This window comes from Sprattus sprattus (assembly GCF_963457725.1).
Source record: "Sprattus sprattus genome assembly, chromosome: 15".
Lineage (NCBI taxonomy): Eukaryota > Metazoa > Chordata > Actinopteri > Clupeiformes > Clupeidae > Sprattus > Sprattus sprattus.
Window position 1 is genome coordinate 18909414 of NC_137913.1, and position 21034 is coordinate 18930447.

General features: G+C 48.0%; 1 protein-coding gene across 1 annotated transcript in view; it reads left to right on the forward strand.

Moving 5' to 3' along the window:
• Positions 1–21034, forward strand: part of sema4c (sema domain, immunoglobulin domain (Ig), transmembrane domain (TM) and short cytoplasmic domain, (semaphorin) 4C) — a 41544-nt gene that overhangs the window by 11934 nt on the left and 8576 nt on the right. Inside the window, exons 2-5 of the mRNA XM_080852971.1 lie at positions 14000–14202; positions 19885–20039; positions 20462–20524; positions 20654–20752. Of these exons, the coding sequence (XP_080709097.1) occupies positions 14100–14202; positions 19885–20039; positions 20462–20524; positions 20654–20752 (420 nt within the window). The 5' untranslated portion in view covers positions 14000–14099. The remainder of the gene's footprint in view (positions 1–13999; positions 14203–19884; positions 20040–20461; positions 20525–20653; positions 20753–21034) is intronic.

Consider the following 21034-nt stretch of genomic DNA (forward strand, 5'->3'; position numbering starts at 1 on the left):
ACACACACACACACTCTCTCTCACACACACAGACACACACACACACACACACACACACACACACACACACACACACACACACAGTCAGGCACACATTTGCCTTTGACAGGCCTTTGTCTGTCTGTCTGTGTATATGTGTGTGCACAGATAGTATGTGAATGTAAATGTGTATGTGCGTTGTTCCCATCTCCGTGTGTGTGTGTGTGTGTGTGTGTGTGTGTATTTGAGGGCAGGAGAGAGAGAAAGACATTCAGTGTGTGTGTGTGTGTGTGTGTGTATGTGTGTGTGTGTGTGTGTGTGTGTAGGCCTCTGCGTGGCCTCTGCATGCGATGATGATGAGCCCATCAGCCCTCTGGAGATGAGCTGCTGCCGGGGCGGGGGCAGCAGTGGTGGCGGCGGCGCTACAGTAGCCTTGTGAGAGGCATTATCTCATTACACCACCCAGCCACGTGCTGCTCCACAGGGGACGTGTGTGTGTGTGTGTGTGTGTGTGTGTGTGTGTGTGTGTGTGTGTGTGTGTGTGTGTGTGTGTGTGTGTGTGTGTGTGTATGCGCACGAGTGGGCAAACACATGAGATCACCTCGCCCCGGAGTCACCTGGGTGTGGGTGCCTGCCTGACAGGCTGGGAAAATCATTGCCACTGGTACAATTCATCCACTCTCTCTCACTCATCCCTTCTTTCTTTCCTTCTCTCTTTCTCACTCACTCACTACCATCCAACTCATCCAGTCTCTCTCTCACTCTTCCCTTCTTTATTTCCTTCTCTCTTTCTCACTCACTCACTACCATCCCAAATACATTTGGGAGCTGTTGTTATGGAGGCAAAGGCCAGAGAGCAAGGTTAACGCCAATGCCTTCTCACAAACGAGAGGAAAAACAGCGTGGGTTTTGCTTGTAAGTCTGTTGTTGCCGTTGCTGCTATATAGGCATTAAATATCACCGTGTGGGAGTGAAGGTGAATCGGCTTGGTGCTTTTGTTTCCGCGGGGCACGAGCAAGTCCACCACCCCCTGAGTGAAACAGATCTGGCTGGTCGTCATTTATTCAGGGCCCTGCTCGGGCAGCCTGTTGATACTAGTTGTCCCACAAAGGGGACAGAGGCTTGATTTGTCTCTTGGTTTATTGCGACCATCTCTTTTGATGCTTATCTTATCTTCAGAGAGGCAGAGGGAGAGATGTGAGGCTGAAGGGCAAAGTAAGAAAAAAAGGGATAGATCAAAATGGAGGAGGGGAGGAGTGGTGGGTGGAGGTGAGGGGGGGGGGTGGTTGAGGAGGGAGGGGGTTCGGGTTTGGCGCATATGAGGGCCTGTGGGAACGATGCCGTTTTATCAGTGGGCGTTTCTGCGTGCGGGATTTGTTTGGCTTTCGTTTTTTTTATGAGGGAAATATTCAGATAAACCTCACTCTGCCGCGGGGCTTGTTGTGGAAAGGGTTCCACCGAAGCTCGAGCATTAGTGCGAGATCTTCCCACTTGTGTAAACATGATGATACACACACACACACACACACACACACACACACACACACACACACACACACACACTCACATACACACATATAACTGCATGCTGGAGAACACACTGTCCCTGTCTAAGTTTACACAATCACTCCTCCTTAGGCAGGAATACACATGCTCTGTATGCATAAACACATGCGTGCAAGCTTGCGCAAACACATATGCACATAAATGTCATACGTGTCATTCACTCAAACACACACCTCCTGCTACCGCATGAACATGCATGAACACACACTCACCCACAAAGACGCAAACTCTTTCTCATTCTCCATCACATTAACATACTCAAAGTCAAATTCTCTAAAGCTTCAAAATATGCACACTCATTTTCTCTCCATAACACACACACACACACACATGAACACAGACCCTCCTTCCCTCGCTTCACCCTGCATTCAATTTGTGTAGTCAGGGTAATGGAGTGTTGTGTACTGTCCCAGGCTGGCCTAGTTGCCGGTGAGCTCGGCGTCTGCCAGCGTTGACACCAGGTGCTGAGTATTTTATGTCTTCCAAGCACCCTGGCAAAGTTGGAGGAATAATAATGAGCAGCGCCCCAAGCACTTCTCTCTGCCAAAAGGGAGATCAATTCACGGGCAAAAGCTTTGCGACGAGCTGCTCTACTCTTTGTGTGTCTGTGTGTGTGTGTGTGTGTGTGTGTGTGTGTGTGTGTGCGTGTGTGTGCGTGTGCCCCTGTCTGTGTATTGGCGCAGGTGACTCAGCTTCAACTCAGACTCGCCAGTGAGCCTCATTGCCATGACAAAGAGAGCTAAAGCAGCTAAAGGCACTTAAACTTGTGAAAACTCACTTTAAATTCTCTGTTCCCTGAATTTATTTAAATTCACTTCTGCATTTTGGAATTACTGGGGGCTTTGGGTGGGGGAGGACTTTTCTGTCCTCCATAGATAATAGGGTAGGACTTAGAGACGATACGACTTGCCGGACAGTGAGCTAATCTGAGTTCATCCATCATGACCCCTCAAGTAATTTGTGGCAGGATTTGTTGGGGTGGAAAGGAGGGGAGGGGAGGGTGTCAGGGGTGAAAGGTCAACCCAGAAGTGCTGTTTTCGGGACAAAGGGAGCATGCATCCCCGCCAGCAGAGCCGCCCCGCGGAGCCCTTATTTGGGTCTATTTTTACGGCTCGGGGATTGACCTTATGCAGATGTCAGCATTAAAAGGGGCCTAAGGTTCAGTGCTTGCAGCTTTTAGAGGCACTTAAGTCTCCACGGCAACCTTTCGAGATGCTTTACTGCCACATGCCACATCCAATCGAGGCCCACGCCGCACCAGGCCTGATTGAAGTAGTCAGTGCTGATGTGGCAAACACTTTGGAGTGACTCACAGGACACATCAAAATGCTGGAGGTCAACACACACACACACACAAACAAACACAGACGCACCTGGCTCCCAAACACAAAAACAAAAGCTCAGGTGGTATGCAATGCTAATTTCCCTGTCGCGATCGATTTTCAGAAAAGGCCGACTTCATAACTTCAGCTCCTGTCGCCAGTTTTGGCCCCCTAGCAACAGGTGTGAGAGAGAGAAAAAGAGATGGCAAGGCCAGCATGAATTCATTCTTCTGCACAAAGGGACCACTGGTGAAACTCATTTATTGTATGCCACAGGCAATTTCCTATTAAATGGAAGGGTTTTAAAGCGGCATCCTGTGCTACACATGCCTAATGCATGAGCGGCATGAGTCTCTGTTTCATCCGCAGGCCCGGCCTGTCAGAGTGGCAGCGAAGGCAACGATAGAGCCTTGAAAAACGCCTCCCTCCCAACAGCTGGAGTCAGAGTCAAGGCTCTCTACACAGGTGGTTTTCAAATTCAGCCCCACTGCCCCCCCCCTACCCCCCCACCCCAACCCAGAGTTCTCCTGCAACTTCTCCTACCAATATGGAGTATGGTTACGTGTGTGTGTGTGTGTGTGTGTGTGGTGACCCTGTTCTCCCAGTCGAGGGGGAGGGGGTAATGGAAAACGAGGTCTGGAAGGCCTGTTTATTTAGGAAAATCCATGTTGAGAGCTCCACGATTAAATGTTTTTGATATTACGCTCCTTTAGTCTCTGCGTGTGTGTTTGTGAGTGTGTTTGTGTGTGTGTGTGTGTGTGTGTGTGTGTGTGTGTGTGTGTGTGTGTGTGTGTGTGAGGGATTTTTTACGGGCTTGCATATTCCACTAAGTCAGTGTGCATATTGTGTGTGAGTTTGGATTTTCCACCTGGCCATCCAGTAGGGCGATTTTTCTGTGTGTGTGTGTTTGTGTGTGTGTGTGTGTGTGTGTGTGTGTGTGAGTGTTTCTGAGAAAGTGTATATTTGTTCATGTGTGCCCTAGATTTTTCAAACAGACCGTAAAGCCATTCTGCTGGGTCTGGTTAACGCTGGGAGTTCATTCCCAGGTGGAAGGCCCCACTGGCATTAGGGGTTAACTGTTTAAGCAGACACACACACACAATCATGCATTTGTGTGTGTGTTTCATGGATTGTTTTTTGTAATGTTTAGTTTAATTTGTGTGTTTACATGAATGTGCGTGTAGTGTTTGTGTAGTGCTTAGTGTAATTTGTGTGTTTACATGTATGTGTGTGTGTGTCACGCTACTGTGTTTTCCCAGGAGGGCCCTGCCACTGATTATTCTCCAAAAATTGAGTTTCCAGGTCATTCAATTTAAGTAATCTGATTGACAGATAATCCAGATTCATTATTTGTCCATCTTGTGCTTTAATGTGTTTTTTGGGACTTGGTGTACCATGTTTTTTATCAGCATCAGTGTTTTGTGTGTACGAACGTGTATATTTTTGGTGTAATCTGTTAATTCTACAATTAGATTGGCTTCTTTTTGTACTATTCTATTTGTATTTGAAAAATTGAAAAAGGTAGCATGTATCATTTGCTGTGTTTTTGAAGCTTTCCTCAGTGCAGTGCGGGATACATTATACTGGAGCGAACTGTCACACAGTGGTGTTGTATTTTCATTATTATATGAAACCATTGATGTTGACATGAATCCCCTCACTTGCACTAGGCAGCATGGCAGTTGGCAGTTATATGATATGCAGCGCTAAGCTCTGAAGCCAGAGCCATAAGAGAGCATCTCAAATGAATTTGAGCTCTTGCGTCTCTTTTATCTCGGTTCCCCTTTTGTGTGCTTCTGTATGTGTGTGTCTGTGTGTGTGTGTGTGTGTAATGTATGTATGTTTGTGCTTTGAAGGGTGTGTGTGTGTGTGTGTGTGTTATATGCTTGTGTGTGTGTGTGTGTGCTTGTGCATCTGTGTGTGTGTGTGTTCGTATGTGTATGTGTGGGTGTGAGTGTGTGCTTTGAAGTGTATTTGCATGTCTATGTGTATATGCTTGTGTGTGAGTGCTTGTGTATCTCTGAATATGTGTGTTTGTGAGTGTGTGTGTGCAATCTTTCACTCTTTAGAGAGGAGCATTAACCTGATTGAAAGCAGACCCCCCCCCCCCCCCTTCCCCTTTCAAGCCCAATGTGACCTTCAGTGTGAGCTGAGCTTGCTCTGCCCAACGCTCCCACAGGAAGTCTTAAAGCAGGGCGAGGAAGAGACCAAAAAAACACACACACACACAGCCAGGGCTGGAGGCTTCGTACAAGAAGACACGTTTCTTTGAGAAGAGACGAGACGAGACGACGGAGAGGGAGAGAGAGAGAGCAAGAGAGGAAGGATGAAAAGGGAAAACAAAGGCAGTATGAGAGATAGGGTCTTGCATTGCTCTCGGGTAGCAACAGATGGATGGAGTGAGAAGGAGAGGGCGAGAGAGTGTGTGGGTATGTGTGTGTGTGTGTGTGTGTGTGTGTGTGTGTGTAATGCATGAACAAAAGGAGAAGAAATTAAATGGAACAAGCGAGGGAAGATTGGTCACTGGAAAAGAGTAAAGGAAGAGAAATGGTAGGGTGGAGCATGGAAATGATAGCCACTTGAAAGGCCTTTGAAACCGGAGCGATCTTTTTTAGAGATACTGACTGAGCCGAGATAAAACAATGTTTGAGATGGGTTAGGACTCTTTGAGGTATGTGTGTCTGTGTGTTTGTGTGTGTGTCTGTGTGTGTGTGTGTGTGTGTGTGTGTGTGTGTGTGTGTGTGTGTGTGTGTGGAGGGGGAGTCCTGAGCGGGGGATATGTGTAGAGAGAAGAACCTCCACGGAATGATTGCCGCGGACCCCAATTGTTGCATTGAAATAATCGCTCTGATACAGCCGCAACCTTGGTCTTCACGAAATTGCCGGGGATAGCAGTAGCAGGAGCAAACAGGCCGAGTAATTTGTATCAACACACCACCTGCAGAATGCAGAGACACAAAGGAGGCGCTGAGGCAACAGCTGAGGAAGAAATTCCCCCAGGCAACGTCTCAGTCCCTTTCTCTACTCTCTCTCTCCCTACCTACCTCCCCCTCCCTCCCTCTCTCTCTCGCTCTCTCTATCCACCTACCTCTCTTGTTTTCTCTTCTGTGTTCTCCTGTGTTTGTACAATTCAGAAGAAGAGAGTTGGAGGGTAATCAAATGCAGGGATATTGGGGCTGATCACGAATAGCTGTACACCGACTGCACAGGCGCTTGCATGCAGGGATGTTGTAGGGGGAAGGGAGTGTAAAGGAGAGATGGGAAGAGGGGGCTGGGTGTGTACTGTACAGAGGAAATGGAAGAGATAAGACAGAGAGGAAGAAGGGAGGGATTGAGTTGTAAATGGCAGGCGGGAACTGGAGGGGGGGTTGTTGGAGGAGGATTTAGGACAGCGGGGAGAAGAAGGGAAGGGAAGAGGAGTGGAGACAGAACAGCACTGAAGGGATGTGGCAAATGCATATGAATGTCAACAAACAAAAGACCGTAACCTGACGCTCAGACACTTCTGCATATAATCCCTCCCTCGTCTCTCAAATACAGACAGACACAAAGACACACACACACACACATGCACACATACACACACACGAAACTCACATTTCTTTACATGCAGTACACACTCATTCAAACTTTCTCTCTCTCACACACTCACAAACACAAATCCTCACCCAAAGCAAAAATACATACCCATCGAAAATAACATGAACAACAGGCACACATGCAAATTCATTGGGCAGTTGGGCAGTACCTGGCTATCTACCCACTTCAACCCCCTCCACCCCCCACCCAGCACTGGCAGGCTGGCCAGAGCCAGCAGCGGATGGCCCATCGATCAGCCTTATCTCCTGGTCTGCTGCCTCCAGCCCCTGAGCCCCATCGACCCGTGCATGTGTTACGCAGAGTAGCTGTGGCCTCCTCCAATAATGAAAAGCAACGGCAGACATGGGCCAAACAGAGAATAAGGATTAAGAGAGATTGAAAGATGGGTGGGGTGGGGAGGGAGTGGAGCAAGAGAGAAGTAGGCAGATGCTGGAAGAGTGGAAAAGAAAGGGAAAGAGAGAGAGAAACAGAGAGCAGAGGCACAGAGAGAGTGCAGTGTTGCCACGCTAATCTTAGTGACTCTTTGACCTGTCCTAGCGACTAAAAATCCTTTCCAGCGACTAGTGTCAAATCTGGTGATTTGAAAATGTGTTTTGCATTTTCCCTTTTGCGCTGCCCACGTTTCTAGAAGTAATTATTGACCTTTATGGCACCAGAACATTTCATTATATGGAAGCGGATGATCTACAGATCTAATCACAGCCCCGAATCTCTGTCAAGGCCATGTCACAGGACGTGCGCAAATATGATGTGCCTTTGCTGTGGTCTTGACTCAAGCTTACTTATATTAATCATTTTAGCCTGTAAACTGTGACTATGTACACCGACATCACCGTTCAGCATTTAACGGTCAATAGACTAATGTGCCCAGAAAACTGAGGACAAAGCTGAAATCTGACGGCTCTTTAGGCTACTGGTAAACGCAGCGCAGAGACCTTGAGAAAATGTGTAAGAGTAGAGACAGTTGGAAATATGTATGCGTTTTCAGGATTTATGTTGATGTTTTGAGTGGAATTAAGAGTCATCAGTGGGTTAAAATGAACCCTGCAAAGCCAAAGGTCAATGTTGTAAGGCAACGTGGTTCATTCATGCGCAAATGGGTTTATTTTGGTCTACTGGTGGAGTCTGTTAAAGTTTAAAATGAGTAGTTTAATTATAATAGCATTAACGTTAATAGTCTATTGTACAAAAGATCACTCCGGCACCATCCCCATCAACACTCCTCCGAAAAACATACAACAAAAACCAATCAAACTAAATATCCAACTTGTGAGAACATAGTACAGAATGATGTTTAGCGTAAGGGGATATGCAAATTTGACAGTTGGCCTTATTATTGACGTCATCACACCAATCACGATTTCTGGTGAGAAATATTTGAGAGAGCATGAGCAAGTAGCAGCATCTCACTTTTGAAACTAAGGAAGCCCCAACATGAACTTGGACGTCGGGCTGGGGAGAGGTGGTAATTAGTGTCGGACGCACAACCTGTGCAGTGGTGCCACCATGGCTGGTCTAATGTGATCTATTTTTATTTCATATGATGTCCTCTCTTCAGCAGAAAGTAGTGTGGCTAACTAGCCTTCTAGGTCGCAGCCTTACCATAAACTTGATTAGGTACCCTAATACTACTGCCCCGTTTCACCGCTGCTGTCTCAGCCGTTTTTCTCCCTTTTCTACTCCTCATTCTTAGGGCATCATGACCATATAGATGTGCAAGAACAAATGTATCTACGTGTGTTTTATCAACGCACATAATAGCATTGACAATTGACATTGATCTTGGCATGACTTTTTCTGATCTGATTGGTTTTGAAGACAACACCAGGTTGGATTCCCTCACCCACCGATATGCAATCTACTGAATGTTTTCATGAAAGCCAAGCATTCGTGGGTTTAATCTACACACCCATATTGGCCTTTTCTTTCCCTCATTCACAGTCCAGTTAGACTGGTACAAACACAACAGTGATTGGTTAATTTTCCTAAAAACAAAGGAGAGAGGCCAAGTGGGTGTGATCTGAATCTGGCTTTCTCTTGGTGGCATGAAATGTACGTGCAAGCCTAAGCTACTATAAAGCGAGGGATTTACAAGCAATATGACTTTGGAAAGCTTTCCTGTCACCATAGTCATGGTAACAATAAAATGTAGCCTACATAATCAAAATTGGACATTGACGTGAAATGTTTAATTAAAGTTAATTTGACATATGTTAGTGTTAAAGAGATTTTCATGTCTCAAGTTATTTAACTCTGAGGAGACCTGGTTTCGCCACTGGCGTGAACAAAAGAGTAGCCGAGCCGCCGTGCTCAGTGGAGGCCCAGCGTGATGCCCCATTAAGGCGACTAATCAGCAGCAGTGGAAGAGCACCAGCAGCCCAACACCAGACCCCCTCCACACTTCCTCCAATCCCCCAATCCTCCATGGCCACAGACCTGTGAACTGAGAGAAAGCGAGAGAGAGAAAAAAACAGCACAAATAGCCCTCCTTTCGCCCCCTGCGTGCCCCAGGATGCCCTCTGCAGTGGAGAGCCCCGCGGGCAGTGATGGGAGGAGGAGAGAGGGAATGAGAAAGTGGAAGGAGTGAGAGAAGAAGCGAGAGAGAGCAGCAGAGGAGTAGGAGGGCTACAGGACAATTAGCCCCCTAAGGAGCCTGGTGGGCGGCCTGGGCAAAGCAGATTACCATGCAGGAGTGTTGGGGCACGATGGAGTCTGTACCGCTGGCAGCCGCTTAGACACACACACTCACACACAAATTAACAACACAACAAATGTAAACACACAAGCACCACACACACAAAACGTTCTGAAGCAATCACACTCACACCCATACCTCACACAAACAGACACTCTTAACAAACACTCCTCAGTAAACATACAACCAAACACACTCACACAGATACACACACAAACACACACACACAAACAAACGCTCAGAACTGTAATGCAAAATTCAACAGCGCTCCTAGGAAGCCGACTGCGCACAGCTGAACTCGAGGCCAGAGCAGTCGGGGTCGTGCATGTGTGTCTGTGTGTGTGACTGGGTTCAGTAATGAGCCACAGCTACCGAGCTCCTGGAGTTTTTACCATGCCTCAAGCACTGTAGTCAAACCATGTGTTACTAGCTGATATTAGCCATTTAAAAGTGTACTTTTTGGAGAATACCTGGGGGGCATTGTTGTTGCAGAAGTGTAGGGGAGAGACTGTTAAGCTATGCATCATGTTAAACCATTGACTTTGCAGAACCGTTGTCAATAGTGTTGCATTGTTATGTGACTGCAATCCATATTACAGTCATGGAGCATGGCATGCCGCCAGCGATGTGCTGTGCTGGGCTGAGCTGGACTAGCACATTGCCATGCGTTATCGCCTGTTGTGTTGTCACCCTTAATGAGCAGTTCACAGGAGCTGAAGCTGCCACACACACACACACACACACACACACACACACACACACACCACACCAACACACACACATGCACACACAACCAGATATAAAAGTACACACACAGATAAACAGAGACACATACACACACACAACCATGTTCCTGATTGCCTGATGCTGTCAGAAAGGGGGGTGGGAGGCTGAGCAGGGGCACGTGGACAGAGCAAAACTGTGTTAATGAGCAGGGTGGCAAGCGACGCCAGTGAATGAGGGTCTGATCGAGCTGTGAAACACACACACACACACACACACACACACACACACACACACACACACACACACACACACCTCAATGACAGGTCACAGCTCCAGCTCCATCGCTGGAGCCGGGCTCTAGTCCCAGTAGCCTCAAGGCCCCTGGCAGGAGGGGAGGACAGGGCCAGGGGAAGGGAAGGGAAGGGAGGGGAGGGGAGGGTTGGGTGAGCCAATGCAACAGCTCCCCACACACACGTGAGCAGCAGGCCAGGTCTGTGCCTACGCTTCTGTGTGCTCACCAGCGCCATGTCATTAAACAGGCTGACAGCACAAGGTCAGAGAGAGAGAGGGAGAACAAGAGCAATGAATAGAGAGAGGGAGAGGAGGATGTGAGAGAAGGAGGGAAAGGGGGCAAGTGAGATGTAGAAAGAGAGACAGTGAGAAGGAGAAAAAAGAGCTAGAGAAATGGAGAGAGTGATTGAGAGAGAAGGAGAAAGCAATTTGGAACAAGGAAAGTGAAGAGCTAGAAGGTAGAAGAAGGGAGGGAAAAGAGTCTGTTAGATGGGTTTCCATGAGAAGCTGGTGAACTTAGTGATTTGAAGCAAGCTGCTTGGGTCAGTGTGCAGGGTTTGATGTGTTTGAGCCCTAATGAAGAGCAGTTGAAGCACAACGGAGCCCTTGATCATGGCACTCGGCTCGAACAAAAGGAGCGCACGCAAGCCTGGGTTCCTGCCCCCCATTCAGCTCCTCCCTCTCCCTACCACACTCAGAGGACCACAGGAGGCAGAGGAGGACATTAGTGGCTCTGGAGGTGGAGGTGGAGGATGGTGGCAGTGGTGATGGCGGTGGTGGTGGATGGAGCACATCTAGCAGACAGGCCCACAGCTGATCAAACTCCATTTGATTAGTGGGCTTTCATCTGGGCCTCTCTCTGCTCCTATTCAAACACAGCACAGCTTGCCAGCACAATCACACAGACACATGGGCTGTCACAGACACACACACACACACACACACACACACACATGCATACACACTGGCAATGACACACATATGCCTTGGCACCACCACAAAAGCGCATACACACACACTCACACACACACACACACACACACACACACACAAGGGTGCTCACAGCCTTGTGAACGTCATCACTCTTTGTGATGACACAAAACCACACACTAACTCATTTCCACTACTCCATTCTCACACTCATACACACACATGCATACGTACTGCACACTACCCCCGGACCAGTAACACTGCAGCTGTCACTAAACCAAACAGAGCTTCGCCCACTCTGCCTCACCACGTCAGGGCCGTCCCGCCAGATCGGGCTGATGTGCCAACCAAGTGCTCCACGGGTGGAGCTACGTCTACAGGCCTTAGCCAGAGGGGCCAGGTCATAACCCCTCTTCCTGCAAGGGGTGTGTGAAGTGGGCTAGAGGGAGGTGTGGGGAGGGTGGAGGGCAGCAGCCTGTGGCCAGTCACAGATCTGGTCCTTTGATCATTGGTCCGACCCCCCCCCTCAAAACCCCCATTTCCCCAAGGCCTGGGAGTACGAGTGGAATTGTGACAGCAGCAGCCGTTTGTGATGCATTATTGATGTGTTGCCTCTATCAGTTTTTTTCTTCCTTTGGTTGTTGCTGTTTGTTGTTTTATTTGGGGGGGGGGGTGTTGTGCAGCATGTCAGTTACCAAAAAATAAAAATGAGCACAGGATCGAAAAAAGGAAAAAAAGCAGAGGGGCCACAGGCACTAAATCACGAGGCTCTATTGTATTTTTCCGCTTGCGGCAGTGGCCAATGGATTGCGGGGGCCGTGTGTGTGTGTGTGTGTATGGGGGGGGGGGGGGGGTTAATGATCCTCCTTGCCCATCCTGTCGGCGGCTGACGTGAATCAGGCTTTTGTGCAAACCTCAGTAGGGGCAATAAAAAGAGGGATGAGGACAGCAAGGAAGGAAGGAAGGAAGGAGGGGGGAAGGCACAGCTTTGACCGCTGCTGGAGCGCTCTTGTTTGTTTTAGGGTGGGGGCAGGGAGAGAGGAGGAGAGTGGAGGTGCTCTTCACGTGTCTGTGTGAGGCCTGTGTGCTAATTACACGTCCTCCTACCTCAGACCTGCATTAATCTTTACCCCGGTCCCTCACCTGTGACCTGTGAGAGGGGTCAGAAGGTCATAGGTCAAGAGGTTCCGGCACAGTTTTGATGCAACAGCCAGCAAACGGACATGGAGGTGGAAGGGAGGACAGAGAGGAAGAGCCGAACAGGAAGGGAGGAGGGACAGAAGAGACGGAGATAGGAAAGAGGAAATATCCCCGACCCCACCTTCCACCCCTCAAACACACATCCTCTCACACTGTCGGAAGCAACATCCTCCGTCAGTTTTCCTTAGGGATAACTCCAAATCATAACACAGGAGAAGGGGTGCTGGGAGTAAACAGGGTCCGCTGTCCTTCTTCTCTCAACACCAGCCAATTAGGAACAGGGCTCTTCAAAACACAGGATGACAATATTTGTCTGTTCAGAGCTGTTGGACGTAATTAGTGAACCGGCGCAAACCAGATTTTCAACCCATCATTAAAAAGTTATTGGATACGGTCAGCAGTACACTAAGTGCAGAGAAGCTGGTGCCTTAGAAATCTTGAGCGGAGCAAATGGAAGGTCTTCGTCGGTGTTGGCAGCTGCTGCAACAAACTCAGTTTTTTTTTTCTGAGTGAGAGAGAAAAGAGAACTTTTGAACCTGCTATTTTCTTTGCCTATGAGGCTGTCCTTGTTAGCAATCCAAATGCAGGTTAGTCTTCTCCCTACTTTTCTGTCCAGCAGAGAGAAAATCAGATGTTTATTTTCTTCAGTAGTCTTGGCATGTCCAATGTCAGACACAGGGGTTATTGGACAGGCTCTACAATTCATCCATGGCGTTTCCAAATGTTACGCTCCACTCCGCTTGAAGAGTAAGCAGCTCTCGATCGATCCAATAAAGTAGCAGCGAGACCTGCCGTGAGTCATCAAATAGCTTTATCCTACCCTTCCATTTAAGCGAAGTCATTTCGATGATCTTGGACTTTTTGTCAGCCCGCACACAGCTCTGACTTTGGAAAAAAGAAACAAGAAATCAATAAGCCTGAAATTGCAGTGGCACTGCTCAGCATCTCATTTTTGTAAATGGCAAGTCACACACACGCAGAGTGTCCACCGCTTATCAGCCCAGGGCGTTTTCAAGACGCTTGACACGAGGGCCTCGCTGATACATTTCGCTGGCAAAGTACGCCACAGAGGCATTGCGTTTTTGTTATCTCGGATGATAAACACTATTTGACATTTTACGCACATTTAAAATTCAATGCCTTTTGCTCTCAAATCAGCAAACATTATCAAGGTCCTAATTTCCCTTTTTAATAGACAGAGGCAGGTGCAGCATGGTGATGAGGCCAGATCAGTGGAAAGCGGGGTGTGAGCTGAATAGAGATGGAGCGAACTTTGTTTTCTGTAGGTTTTGCATCTCCTCTGAGAACCTTGCCTGTGGTATCATAATAATGCCTCGCAAACATAGACTGAAATTATAATCACAAACACATTCTGTGCTCGCCTCCGCAGGGCCTGTACAGGAGAAAAGAAAGAGACATTGGCTCTGTGTCTGACAAAAAACAGAGTGAGTGATCCTGATGCAGGTTGGAGTGTAGGTTGAGTTTTCCCCTAATGTGACAGGCACTTTCTATTTTACTTGCAGTCTGCCAGCAGGAGTTTGTCTGAACGCCTCTGTCAGTGAACGCAATCTGTCGTTAAACCGGGACAGAGCCTCAACAGTTGAATTCTGTGCTGGTTGGCAGGAGTAATAAGTAGGTTTCACATCCCATAATGTTGAGTACTATTTTGTCTCTCTCTGTGTTTCCCCAGGCTTCCGAGGGGGGACTGCCTTGAGTGTCTTTAGCTACCACCACTCGTCGTCCAAACAGAAGAGCCGCACGGCGGTTTAAGAACGGGACTGACTGGAGACATGGGCGGGGCTAAAGTCCTGCTCCTGATGCTCGTCATTGGCTGGGACAAGACGATGTGTGTCAACTGGAATCCAATCCCTCGCAAGACCGTCCGGCACAGTGGTGAGTGGGCCCGAGCCAGAGCTCGTACGGTTTCTGCCTGTGTCAGATGTCAAACTCAGAACGGGTTCTTCCTTCATCCGAGGCCACGGTCACTGTTTTCTATAGACCTCTCTTATTTCATCCCTCTTTCTGCTCTGTCATTATCTTTCTCCTCAGCTCTTTTCTTCTTACTTTTCTCCCTTGCCCTTTTTTCTTTTCTTCTTTGTGCAGCCCCTCCCTTCCTTATCCATGCAGATCTCAGATAAGAACTGTTCTGGCTGAAGAATCATATTTCATGTGCACTCCACAGTAGTATGTTGTTCTCCTTCAGAATAGCTCCAGCCTCTCTTGTTCTTGTTCTCCTTCTCTTATTTGATTTTAAATGACTCCCCCCTCCCCCCATGCTCATTTTATGCCTGGGTGTTGGGGATTAACTGGCACACACAAAAAAATCGACATGCAGTCAATATTGCACTGGAAAATAAATACACTCACTCATTCACTTAAGCACAATACTTGATCCTCTGCACTCCCCAACCAACTCACACAGTCATAACACACAAACAAACAGATGGACACAATAAACTCTCGGCAAAGAAAATAAACACACAGTCACGAGAGAGTGAGAGAGAGAGGGAGATTGCCTTCATTTCAGCTGAAGGAGAGGATAAAATGGGAGTTGCAAACAGGCTGCCTTAAAAGGACAGGAAATGGTCTCGCAGGAGCAAACGCGAGTGGAGAGACGGAGCGAAAGAAAGAAAAAAAAGTAAAGAAAGAGAGAGAGACGCAGCGACAGAGAAGAAAAACACACACAGACCCCAGCCCTGTGCACTCTGTGCTGTGTCGCGTGTGTCTTTGTATGTGAACACCAAACCACATAAACAATAGTTCTGTCTATGTAGCTAAAGGACTAGGATGGGGGGGGGGGGAAGGACGGAGACTTGGGGACAGCCGAGAGAGAGAGAGGCAGAGTGAAAAGAAAAGAAAAGCAGTTTTGAAAACGTTTTGACTTTGTGTTTTTTTTTTCAAAAGCTTTTGCATCCACACAACATCGTTTGGAGATGTCATCCACGTCCACAAGTAAACGCAAAAATGAGTGCAAATACCGTTGCTTGCTAGGTCATTTTAAAACCACATCTCTTCCATAACCTTTGCTGCAAGTTACAGCCTACAACTAAATCTGATTCTAATCAAAGCAATGGCACTCAGTTGTCACTGTTTTCGTGTGGACAGCCCTCAGAGGGAGAGGGAGAGGGACCGAGAGGGAGAAAACAAGTGCGTATGCAGAGTGCTTGGACAGGCAGTTTGAGGGATTTCGAGTTTTTTAGGGAGGGGGGTGAGATGAGAGCAGAGATAATATTTACTCCCACAACCTCCCCTCTCTCACTCTCCACCTCCCTCCACACCCCCTCTGGGCAGACCCCACCTCTATAATTATGTGTGGCTTATAGTCATTCTGAAGGGGAAGAAACATAAACACATCTAACTACTCTCTCTCTCTCGCTCTGTCTCTCTTCCTCTCTCTTTCTCTCTCTCCCTCTCTTTCTCTTCCTCCCTCTCTCTCTCTCTCTCTCCTCCTCTTCTCACCTCGTTTCCCCTCAGTCGTTAGCTCAGGCAGCATCTGAATTCAGCTGCCCATTAGTTGCTTGTTTTCAAATGTTCTATTCAAAAATAAGCTTGTTAACCCCACGGCCTTTGGAGACGAATAGAACATTTATTATGGAGACTGGAAGCCTTGCCATTGCCCTTCACCCCCACCCCACCACCCACCACTCACCACCCACCTCCAGTCCTCCCACAGACACAATCCATCTTACTCACAACCTCCATCAGGGAAAAGAAAGAAGATGATCAACTGGTGTTCTTTTTAAGCAAAATAGGAAGACACAGTCTAAAAAAAAAATGTGTGTGTGAGAGAGACAGAGAGAGAGAGAGAGAGAGAGAAAAAAAAGAGAGAGAGAGAGAGAGAGAGAGAGAGATGGAATTACTCCTGAAGGCTGCCACTGAACCTTTTTGCTTTATTAAGGCTTTAATCTAGCAATTGGATTTTGGTATGGGCACAGTTACAGAGGAGTGAGCTCACAGCCTGCTAACACCGGTCTGTGCCATTACCCTCCATGTCCCACCGACCTTCTGACAAATTTGACAAATACAGGAAGTGGGTGAGTATAGTGGGCACAGTAATGGAACGTGAACGAGGGAGGAGTGAACAGAATGGAGGTGGGGGATGGAGAGATGGAGAGATGGAGAACGGCCGTGCCGTCCCAGCAGAACACTCTCTAACCCCCAATTACTGTAATGACTGGTTCCGTAGAGGGAGGGTAAAGCCTGCAGTGTCTGTGTGTTGTCAGTATGTATGTCAGTTTAAACACTGTATACGCTTGTGTATGTATGTGTTTGTCCAAGCATGCATGCATATGTGTGTGTGTGCATATGTATATATTTGGCGTGCATATCAATGTACATAGTCTACACACTTGTGTGTGTGTTTCCATGTCCTACCCATGCATGCATGTGAGTGTGTCTATATCGCTGTTTGGGTGTATGTCTACCCAATCAGTGCACACGTGTGTGACCTCGTCTGCAAGCCCCCTAAGATAGCTGAGGTGCTCTGTATTTGTCAGTCATCCAGTGGTGGTTTACAGATCCAGGATTTATCACTGCGAGCAGATCCGCCTCTCGTCCTGAGCCTGAGTGCTTGGGTCTTACTGTTGGCCCAACAGCTGGCGAGTGAGTGCTGGTCTTTTACCCTGCATCAATCCATTTGTCAGCCGCTCCAGACCCGCAAGCTGTCGGAGGGGCTTTTCAAAGGTGCCACTCCACAGAAAGGTCACCGTCGGAGCAAACCAAACTTATGACTCCTACGGTGCTCGACACAAAGTCGTGACCTTTACTAATGGTTACTCCCTTACTTACTTTCCACCACCTCCTCCTCTGTCTGTGTTTGAGATTCTATTTATGTGTGCTTTTATTCGCCGGTCTTTCCAGTATTGGCCTGGTCTGTTTAAAAGTTCCCCAGGCTCTCGATTTTTCTCTCTCTCTCAGCTCTCTTCGTGTCGGATTTGCTGTTTTTTTTTTTTTCATCTTTTTTTGTGTTAATCCACTTATTTGATTTCCACCCATCACTAGTCGCACTCCCATACTCAACAAGCGCACCACTCCCTCTCATAATCTCCAGCAATTACCGCCTACCCCTTCTCCATCCTTCTCTGTCTGCCTCAGTCCTGCACTTTCCCCTTCTTTCCCTCTCTCTCTCTCTCTCTCTCTCTCTCTATCTCTCTCTCTCTCCTTCCCTCTCTTTCATGACTGGTACGGCTCAATAGAGTTCCCGTCACAGCACTCTCCATCAGCTGCTCCCACATACCCTCTCACTGTCTGCCTCCTGTGTCCTCTCTCTCTTACTTTCTGTCTTGCTCTCACATTCTTACATCTTCACATTTCTTTTGTCCTCTCTTTTTTCTCTCCGCTCTGCCAGTCAAACTGTCTATCTATCCCTCTGCAGCCGTCTCCCTCGTCTCCCTGCGTTTGTGTCTGTGTGTGTGTGTGTGTGTGTGTGTGTGTGTGTGTTTGTTCGTTTTGTTGTGTTAATCCACTTCTACCATTTCCTCCCGTTTGTAATCGTACTCCCCCGCTCGACATCTCCCAGCGCCCCTCTGCACCACTCCCTCACGTAATCTACAGCAATTACAGCCATCCTTCACTCTCTCTCTCTCTCTCTCTCTCCCTCTCTCTCTCTCTCCCTCCCTCTCTCTCGCCATCACCTTCTCTCCTCCTCTCTACTTCTCTTCTCTCTACAGCTGCACACGTCCTTGTTTCTGTTCTCATTCCGTCCCATACTCTGTTTTCTCTTCAATGTATCTCTGCCAAAAAGATGCAACTCTGTTAGGTTTTTCTTTTTTTTCTGAGAGGGTGAGAAAATAGCGTTAGCGGTGGTGTTTGTGTTATGGTTTGTGTGATTGCATGTGTGTTAGTGTGTGCCTCTCGGTCTGTGTAATATATTTTTTGTCTCCATGTTACTGCTTCAAAGGGCCTAAAATAGACCTTTAATTACAGCAGTGTGTTGAGCTGTGCGGTGGTTATGAGCTATAAGCAGAGCCTGGCAGTATTTATAGTAAATCTGTCTCTGAAAGGAGCCGTGGAGCTGCTCAGACACACACACACACACACACAGACACACACACACACAGACACACACACACACAGACACACACATACATACATTTGGACTCGGACACAGACACACACATGGATAAACATCAGAGGAGACCTAAGTGAGTCCAGCACCATGGCTCAGCTTGGTCCCACCCCATACACACACCCATACACACACACCCACACACACACACAGGCACACAACACACTCTTGACCCTGAGCTTTGAAACCTTCATCTCTCATTTAGGTCAGCACCAGAGGTGGACCCATCATCTCAGCGGGGAGAGGGAGGTTGTCCTCTGGCGACCCGACACACCTCTTTTCCTCTGTCAAACCCGCACATCTGTTTCATCACTTTGGCCTATTTTTGGGATCCTGCTCCCCTCTCTTTGTGTCTCTTTCATCCATCCTTCAGCGCCAAAGTCGGGAGGGCACTCTTTCACTTTTTTTTGCCGTCTGCTGCTGCTTCTCCCTCTCTCCCTCTCTCTCTCTCTCTCCCTCTCTCCCTCTCTCTCTTTCTCCTCTCTCTTCATTATTCCTGTTGACTCCCACGGCTGTTCCTCGCCGTGGAGTTCTTGGCTGCTGCTCTGTCATACAAAATGCAAGGAACACAAAAGGGATCTCTCATTTATCACCCCACCCAAACACACACACAACCACGCACCCTTCCTGTCCCCCAAAGTGTGCATAAGCCTCAAGGCTGCCCCTCTGTGGTGACGTTAAGTTAATACACCCCCCTTCTCCTATAGCTGGTAATTGACATCTGCGCTGAGCAATAATTAAAAACGACTCTTGACAAGCAGAGCCACAGTCTCTGTGTGATTGCAGCGAAACGCTTGAGATGGTGAGCAGGTATCCAGGGGCGTTCTTCAGGCATGTGTGTGTGTGTGTGTATGTGAGAGAGAGTGTGCATGCTTGCCGTGCTAGCTGTCTGTGAAGCCAAGCAGATGTGCGTTGCCTTCCTCCAGGGACATTGCTTCCTTTCTTCTGCTCTCCTCTCTTCTTGGCGCGGGCTGCACTCTAATATTAATACACTGCTGTTCTCTAGGTAATAACTGAGGTTCCACACTGATTCCCTGTTTTCACATTCTCTTTCCTATTGCAGTCTCTCTGAAGCCCCGGGCGATCACTCTCTCCCTGTCTCTCTTTTCTTCACATTCTCTTTTTCTCTTGCGCTCTCTCTTGCTTTCTTTCTGTTTTCCCCTCTCTCCCTTGTCTTTGTCCTTCTCTCTCTTCCCTCCCTCTTTCTCATCCTCTCTATTCCCCCCATCTCTCTCTCTCTCTCTCTCTCTCTCTCTCTCTCTCTCTGTTTGTTTAATCCTGCAACACCTGACAGGGCCTCGCTCGATTTGTCTGTACACGATGGCCGGCTGTAAATCAGAGCTGACATCACTTCCTTTTAGGAGCTCAGGTTCTGCTTTCAGCATGAACGGGATACATTATCAATAATCCCCCCCCCCCCCCCCCCCCCAAATGTATGTGGTTATGAAAGTTGGACTGACTCAGTTTATCTCTCTCCCCCTCTCTGTCTCTTTCTTCTCGTTCCTTAGAAGTGTGTGACAGCATGGCGCAGTTTCACGCGCCGGGAGTGTGCAGCTACAGCATCTTGACGCTGTCCGAAAACGACAGTGTTCTCTATGTCGGCGCGAGAGAGGCCCTATTCGCCCTGGACCCCAACGACATCAGCAAGCAACTGAGGCCTCAGGTATAGAAAATGTTTGCAGCGTGAGCTGATAGATCAACTGCCAGAGCTTAGCGCTAGCAATGCTGATACCACAGACTCATTTCCCATTGGGCACAATTACGGCTAAAATGAATATGTGGAGAACAGCACTGGATCTGGGCCGTATCCGATCCCAGGTCAGCTGTGTTCTGGTACCATTACTATGTTAGTCTAGAGCAGAGTTGATAAAAGCATCTGTTAACTGACGAAAATGCTAATATCAGCCGCAAGCTACACAACACAGTCAATATGTCTACTTCGGAAAAAAAACCCCATAAAGGAACACTATGTAAACCACTCTGTGCAGTTTACAGTCATTTATCCCTTTTTTCATTGTGTTTCTCTCTCTCTCTCTCTCTCTCTCTCTCTCTTTCTCTCTCTCTCTCTCGATTTCTTGTGTGCAGATTGAGTGGCCAGCCCCTCAGGACAAGAAGAAAGAGTGTGCTTCGAAGGGGAAAAATAACCAGGTAGTTACAGTCTGAGGTAAAATCCCTTCAGCTATTTTCTCTGTATTTGTACCTTACATTTGTGTCCTAATTCTCTCTCTCTCTCTCTCTCTCTCTCTCCCTTTATATTCCTATTTCTCTCTCTCACAGACCGAGTGCTTCAACTATATCCGACTCCTGCAGAGCTACAATCACACATATCTCTACACCTGCGGCACATACGCCTTCCAGCCCAAGTGTGCCTACATTGTGAGTACCTCACCCTTCAGGAACTCCAGTGTGTGTGTGTGTGTGTGTGTTTTTGCCACCCATGGATGAGTAGAGGCTTTGATTTGGGCCGGTATTTCCTCTGCCGATCACACCTCCATGCTCTCCCTAATGGCTATTGGCCTGTGTGGCAGGGTGTATAAACTGGAATTGAGGCCATGGAAAATCGGTGACTGTGTTCGGCTAAGACGTACATCAAGCTGGCGTGTGTGTTTTTTGCCCTGGAGGCTGCAGCTGCGGCTGTCGCAGCCAGACACAACTACC